At 39.8% G+C, this 6,698-nt stretch overlaps 1 protein-coding gene across 2 annotated transcripts; it reads left to right on the top strand.

Annotated features, from left to right (window-relative positions):
- Positions 1 to 45: 45 nt before the first annotated feature.
- On the top strand, positions 46 to 5,095 carry LOC113682093 (neurotrypsin). 2 transcript variants are annotated; one of them, XM_027199242.2, is made up of 7 exons: positions 46 to 184; positions 868 to 1,034; positions 1,431 to 1,590; positions 2,132 to 2,383; positions 3,571 to 3,717; positions 4,356 to 4,537; positions 4,938 to 5,095. In XM_027199242.2, the coding sequence occupies exons 1-6, from the start codon at positions 136 to 138 to the stop codon at positions 4,529 to 4,531; spliced, it is 951 nt and encodes a 316-aa protein (XP_027055043.2). In that variant the 5' UTR covers positions 46 to 135; the 3' UTR covers positions 4,532 to 4,537; positions 4,938 to 5,095. The 2 variants fall into 2 exon arrangements, with proteins under 2 accessions (XP_027055043.2, XP_089065417.1); XM_089209291.1 differs by having other exon boundaries at positions 92 to 184; positions 871 to 1,034.
- Positions 5,096 to 6,698: the final 1,603 nt, after the last annotated feature.

The following is a 6,698-nucleotide window of genomic DNA, read 5'->3' as shown; positions in this document are numbered from 1 at the left end:
GTGTTTTCACACAGGCAGATGTCTGTACAAACTGACGTGTGAAAAGTTAAATACAGAATTTTATTTACCCATCAAAAATTTAGCCTAATTTGTTTTCCGCCTTCAATTCTATTCTGTGTCCTATAGTCTTTGAAAATGAATTGCGCTATTTTTATTTTCTTCGTTTTTCCCGCTGCTCTTTCAGGTAAGTGTTCATTTCGTTAAAACTCCTTTTCAGAGGCATGTAATTAGAATGTACTTAGAATTGTAGAACAGGAAAATTCGGAATTTCGTGTAAGTATCGTCTTAACTAACCTTAACTGAGTTCATAACCAATCCTGAAATCTACTGCACATAAGACAGTTATTCTTTGATTTTGATAAAGTTGGAAATTGGTTAAAAAAGGGTAACACCTAATGGGAAAGACGGGTCACTGGGGAGAAAAAAATTTCTAGAATAAAAGTAGTCACATAAGGTTTGCCTCTCATACTGTTTATCATCTCAGAGAACACGCTGCAAAAACCCACATTACTACCGGCCTATTGTACTGCCTGCCACGTTTTGAAAAAATTCGGTTTAAACAGCTTACAGTTAGTTTTCTTGATCGTCATATCGGGTGGAGTTTATTTGACTAAACTGGGACATAAACTCCTTTACCTTCTTTTTTTTTTAAAGCCTATCACAAGCGATAGTCGAAAGCGTTGAAAAAAATTTTTTGCAGTTTCCCTTTCTTCTTCTGGCCGCATGTCCGTCGATCTGTTTTTGACGAAAAATTCCAGACCAGGCTAAATATGGTTATAAATATATCATACTCTAGTTACAGGGATCGATTCCGGGAAAGACATTCGAAGTATACTTAAAAATTCGTCTTTCTCAATTTATTCACAGAAGATGTCATTCGGCTTGTACAGCCGCCTGATGCAACGTACGTGGGCCAAGGTCGAGTGGAAGTACAGCACCAAGGGACCTGGGGCACAATTTGTGATGATGAATGGTCGTTTGAGGACGCTACAGTGGTGTGTGAGCAGATGGGTTTCCTTAAAGCAATTTATCAGGCAAGGTTTTTGTTTAGTGATCAATACCATTCACTATACATCGCCTGCGAGGGGGCAGGGGAGGGGGTAGATCGAAGAATATGGGGGATCACATGGTTTTCAGGGGGAGAACGGTGGGGGAACAGTCATCGATAACAGAGATTAAAGGGAGGACTAAGGAAAACTAACGTTCAGTGAGGGGGAATAATTAGAATGGGGAGGGATCACGTAAATTTTACTGCGACAGAACAAAAATCCTCTGATCCCCCAAGGCGATGAATAGTGATTGGTTTCTTTTGAAAAATCAAAGGTCTCTTATCGTAGGTGCGTTTCCACGCTTAATTCAATTGCAATAAATTGATTCCGAGCTCGTTAGGCGTAGTTTGCAATAGCTTAACACAAATATTCATCCTACAGGCAAAGCGAGCAAAGTTTGGCCAAGGGACTGGACCCGTGTGGCTGAGTAAGATGATGTGCACAGGAAGGGAAAAGTCTCTTACAGACTGCCCCCATCAGGGGTGGGGCGAGAACAGTTGTGGTCATGAGCGGGATGCCGGTGTCAGCTGCTTGCAAGAAGGTGAAGGAAACTTCTACGTCATAACTTAAGTGAATATTTTTGTTCCTTTGGGGGACACAGGCAAAGAGATTGCTCCTTAAGACGTGTCTAAATAAGGAGAAATATAGATATTTTTAAAAATAGTAATTTGAAGCGGACATTCCACTAGGTAGCTCTTCCTGTCTTCTGTGTCCAGGTTGAATGGTCGCTCAGTTAGTGTTAGCGCCCTCCGGGAAGGTGGGTTCCAACCCTGACGATCGAAGCTGAATTTTTTTTAGAGCTTCTTGTAACCAATATTTCCAATTGTATCTCAGCTGCGAGAATTATTTCTCTACCTATATATCATGTGCAGGTCATTTTGTGACTTATTGCACTTAGTTCTGATTCAGTTTATACAATACTATACATATAACCTCCTGTATGCTCACATATGAAAAGAGGAACTAATCATGAGGCCAATATTAACAGACCATTACGCCGTGTTATAGTCAGCACTAAATAACACTATTCTATGAACACAATATAGCTGCCTCATATAACTTTTCTGTTCCTATAAACTCAGGCCTTCCACAAATCCTTGAGGTCGGGTGTTACCGTGACGCCCAAGAAGACAGGGCCTTAAACAACATGTATGCCTCCCTCCGAGGAAATATCGATTGGCACAACTTACGATCGCTGGTGACGAGGTGTGCAGAGCGTGCGTTCGAGCTTGGTTATCGGTATTTCGGGGTGCAGTTTTATGGAGAGTGCTGGGGGGACGACCGCCCTCGGCCAACGTATAATAAACACGGTGCCGGTAAAGGTTGTACTGACGGTGAGTATGAAGTTCAAGAGAGGATCAAGAGGAGACGGAGTCTCCACATGTAAGCCTTAAAAGAATTTCATTTGAGCGTCGAAAGTAATCCGGGATTGTTTGTTTGCCTTCAATTCGCTCTGTGATTGGTCCAGAAAACTCGCACCACTCTCTAAACCTAAAAAATGCAACACTTAAACCAATCACGAGTCGGTCGCTCTCATTTTCCCGCGCTTTAGGTAGTTCATTTGTTTTTTCTTTGGGTTCTCATTGGCTCGTAAAGGTATTTTCCTTTCTCTTGATTGGCCGTTGTGATTACTTCAGTTTTTGTTTTACGACACTCAATTGGAAAAAGCTCTGTTGTTGTTACTCTTGTTTAGGTTATTCAAGGTCGCTGCCATATTTGGAGTTTCCAGAAGGATTAAAAAATCCTACGTTGCTCATTTTGATCACGTGGAAATCTCATAAGGCTTCTTTGCCGAGCACTTTTCTGTGCTACAGATTAGACAGCTAAAAATTAATAAGTCAAAGGAGCAAAACCTAACTTTGCTTCTTACACAGCGCAGCACCCATTAAGATATGATTTATACGTACTTTGTTCCTTTGCTCGCACAATTGAATGATAAGGTCTCTAATTCTCTAAAAGCCATCTTTTCATTTCCATCAGCGTCACAGGCTCTGATCAATTCTGTCACGATATGTCGTCTGAGCTGATGGGTATTGTTGAATCCAAGGATGCTCAGTCACTTGAAAGAGCTTCCTTTAGCCTTCTTAACAGCCGTCATTCAGGTTTTTCACTTACCACATACCCTCTCCGGCGACAAAACAGCTTGATCTGTCCGCAAAGTTGCTTGACCAGACTTATCAACGAGTTAGGGGATGACTATCTCTGAAGGGATCATTCTATTTATCGCGTAGGGAGGGTCAGAGGACTCTTTATTTTGAGGGAGGGGTGGGTCACATGACTTTTAGGGGGAACATAAGCGGATCAGTCGTCGTTAACAGAGTATAAAGGGGGACAATAGAGAATGTACTGTCAATTGACTACCAATTTTTTTTGGGGGGGGATATTATCATAAGAGTATTACAGAGTCTTATAGGGGGATCAGGTAAATTTTATCGTAACACAACCAAACTCCCCTGACCAACCCCCCCTCGGTGATAGATAATAAACAGTCTCAAAGAGAGATCTTCATTTGACGATGTAGGTGTTGGCGATAAAATTCACAACTTTGTTTATCGTTTCGCACCGTGGCGGGACCTTGGCTGTTGGAGAGACACTGGTGATGGTCGCACCATGACAATGCTGGAGAATTTTCGGGGACAAATCGACTGGTTCCACCTGGAGAAAACAGGTTTGTCATATTCAAAGTGGTTTGCCCTAAATGACAGGTCAGTACGGGAAGGTGTTTGTGATGGTGTAATGAGAGAACGACTAGAGCGAAGATTTTCGTGTTTATCTTGGCAGCTTTTGAGAGAAGCATACTGTCATAGACATGCGCATAATGATTCTTATCGTCCTGATGTAGTCTAAGAGAGTGAAACTGCAGACGTAAAAGTCTTAAGCGCTCCCTTCCCTTATTGGAATAGGAAACTTTTCATAATCTTGCAAATACTTCGTTTTTTCATTTTCACTTTATTAGATTTCAAATGAAAGCGCATAGATATGAACAGACAGAACTTAGAGCCAAACGCACATGTTGTTATAAGATAGCAATTCACCCTTTGACTTCCATAAATTCCTCAATATCAAGCAGACAGGTGATGACACTACGGAAAACTATTTTGTTAATTGATTAAATACCAAATTCTCCGAACTATCATCGTATGAATAGTATGGTAGACATTAAGGAGAATTACTAGTAAGATCATGGGAGTGACAGGGTTAAAAGGCAGGGGCAATTTTACTCTCTCGTCTTTTTTCCTGTTTCGTCAGTAAATCATTGATCGTGCATCGCTCTTATTTTTTTTTTGCTTCTAATTTCACTTGTAGTCGAGAAGTGTTACGAAGCTGCCAAAAAGAAAAACAAGAAATACTTCGCCATCCAGTTTTACGGCGAGTGTTGGGTGTCTGACACAGAATCTTACAAGGTACACGGTCCGTCCACTAATTGCTGGAACGGAGTCGGAAGGGACTATGATAACTACGTGTACGAGGTGCTTTTTTAATCACAGGTATGGCAAGCTTCTGAGAAATTTTTAACACGCCAAATAGGATAACTGATTATGATACATCATGAAATCACAGATAACTTGAGGCATTTTAAGAGTGATTACGAAGACAACTTCTTCGCTGGTTTTTGTTGCGGTATGTTCGATGTTAATCTCTGACTTTTACACGACTTAATTGGAGTTTCTCGAACCAGGTTTAAATTTTATCAACGTTAAATGTAAGCAAAAGAATGCTAGGATTTTATGAAAGTTTTTCATACCTTTTGCATTCGTACGTTATTGTGCCTTATGTAAGTCCTTCTTAACGATTAATTAGGCGATGCAGGAAAAAGATGTTTCAGAAGAGCCTTTTAGAAATCATATAATGCCTTTTAACTTAACCCTTCTTCATTATTTATCTTAGTATTAGTCGCACTTTGGAAAGATGGGAAAGACGACAAGGAGATCTAACTACACAAGGCGGTTATGCTGTGTATATTAGCTCTAATATTAAGACGATAGAGATGTAACATGACCAAATGAAACATTTGCTTCGAATAAACAATAGTACCCTTTATCGCCTTTGGTTCTGTGGTCTTCGTTTTGCCTGTTATTTCATAGATAAGTTACTGAACATGCATCTATGCGCGCTTTGGACTGTTTCCAGCATCGTTTACAGATCTAAAAGCTTTCATGCCGCTGAACCATAAACGTTCTAATGAGCCCTACCCTCTCTTTATTATCCCTCTTAATGCAATTTTCTTACAATCTCCCCTCTCCTCTCCCCCCTTCTGGCAGGTCTCCCTCCTGCCTCTGCTTCCCTTCCCCTCCATCCTCCAAGTACTCTATTCCAAATGATCACACGTACAAGCAATATTTTTTCATGGCGAGATTATCATCGCACTGTGAAGTATAAGGGCTGTTGAATGGTATGTAGCAGGGTTTGTCTATCTTGAAAAAACTTGCCTTTCTTTTACCCCTTTTTCATTCTGAAATTCTTTGAGTTGTCCATCAATTCTTTGTTCTCCTCAGTACTCGTTCCAATGATGCCGCCATTTGAAAACAACTTGGTAACCTGGCCATTTACGCCAGTGAACGGCGGAAACTACAACGCTTAGCATGAAGAGAGAACAATATCTTATCAAACAACTGCTAATCCGGTTATCACAAAAACTAATAGGCTGAGTCAAGAATGCCTTTTGTGAGGTCATACCTTAAAATATCAAAATATGATCAGATTTATATGATTATTTCTTAATGGCGACGAATGAAGTAAAAACGGTTTCTGGAGCCCACCTCTATTTTTTAAATAAAAGTGTCAATGTTGTTTAAAATAAAAAATCATGGAAAAACTGTTGAGACAACGTAGCTAACTGTGTTTATACTATTTTCAACCTAAGCTAACATATATGTGTTTCTCTTCCTTTCCCTCTCTCTCTTCCTCGACGCTTTGCAATTTTTAATTTTTCCTCGAAAAACGTATTTTGGAATATTTAGAAGACAAGATTGAACGTCAAAGGTCCTTTTCACTGTCATGTAGTAAAATTTTGAGAAGCTGATCAATTTTATGACAGTGAATAAATTGTTCCAAACGGTTTTGTCCCTCTAAAGTTTTGCATTTTGGTGCTTTGCTGTCTGCAACTTTTTCCGAGAAGCAAAAATTCAGGGTTTGAGCATACAAGCTGTAAGAAGTATTCTCTGCTATTTCCTCACTGGAAACAAAGTTTACAGTAAGATTTGTTTTGTTCCCTGATTAGCTTTTGTCTTTCATGTTTCCTTTTGAATGAGTGCACAATAACATCCATAAATACACAAAATAAAGAAGACTATTAGGATTGGTTTAAACGCCGAACTACCTTTAAGCCCAACAAATAACATAAATGTTTCGCTGTAGGAAATTCAGCTCGGCGTCTAAATCAGTGGGCCTACTCTCTTATTTTTAATTTAGCTCGGTCCAACTTGGAATAATTTCAGTTCAACACATAAAGGGATCCGCATCTACAAGCTATATGGCATAGTTTGTAAATTTTGAGCACTAACTTGACATAAGATGAAAGTTTCACTGTAGGAAATTAAGCTCGGCGTCTAAATCAGCAGGCCTACTTTCTTATTTTCAATTTAGCTCGGTCCAACTTAGAATAAGTTCAATTCAACACATGGAGGGATTCGTGTCCATTCGCTATAT

This window comes from Pocillopora damicornis, chromosome 6 (genome assembly GCF_964200805.1).
Source record: "Pocillopora damicornis chromosome 6, jaPocDami1.2, whole genome shotgun sequence".
Lineage (NCBI taxonomy): Eukaryota > Metazoa > Cnidaria > Anthozoa > Scleractinia > Pocilloporidae > Pocillopora > Pocillopora damicornis.
Note: the sequence above shows the minus strand (reverse complement) of the source record. Positions and strands in the feature narration are given on the sequence as shown.

Excerpts from the sequence above, each read along its gene's own strand:
- LOC113682093 (XM_027199242.2), top strand. The coding sequence starts at position 136 with ATGAATTGCGCTATTTTTATTTTCTTCGTTTTTCCCGCTGCTCTTTCA. Across the intron at positions 1,591-2,131 it reads TGTCAGCTGCTTGCAAGAAG|GCCTTCCACAAATCCTTGAG; the intron begins GTGAAGGAAACT and ends CTATAAACTCAG. Across the intron at positions 3,718-4,355 it reads GTTCCACCTGGAGAAAACAG|TCGAGAAGTGTTACGAAGCT; the intron begins GTTTGTCATATT and ends TTTCACTTGTAG.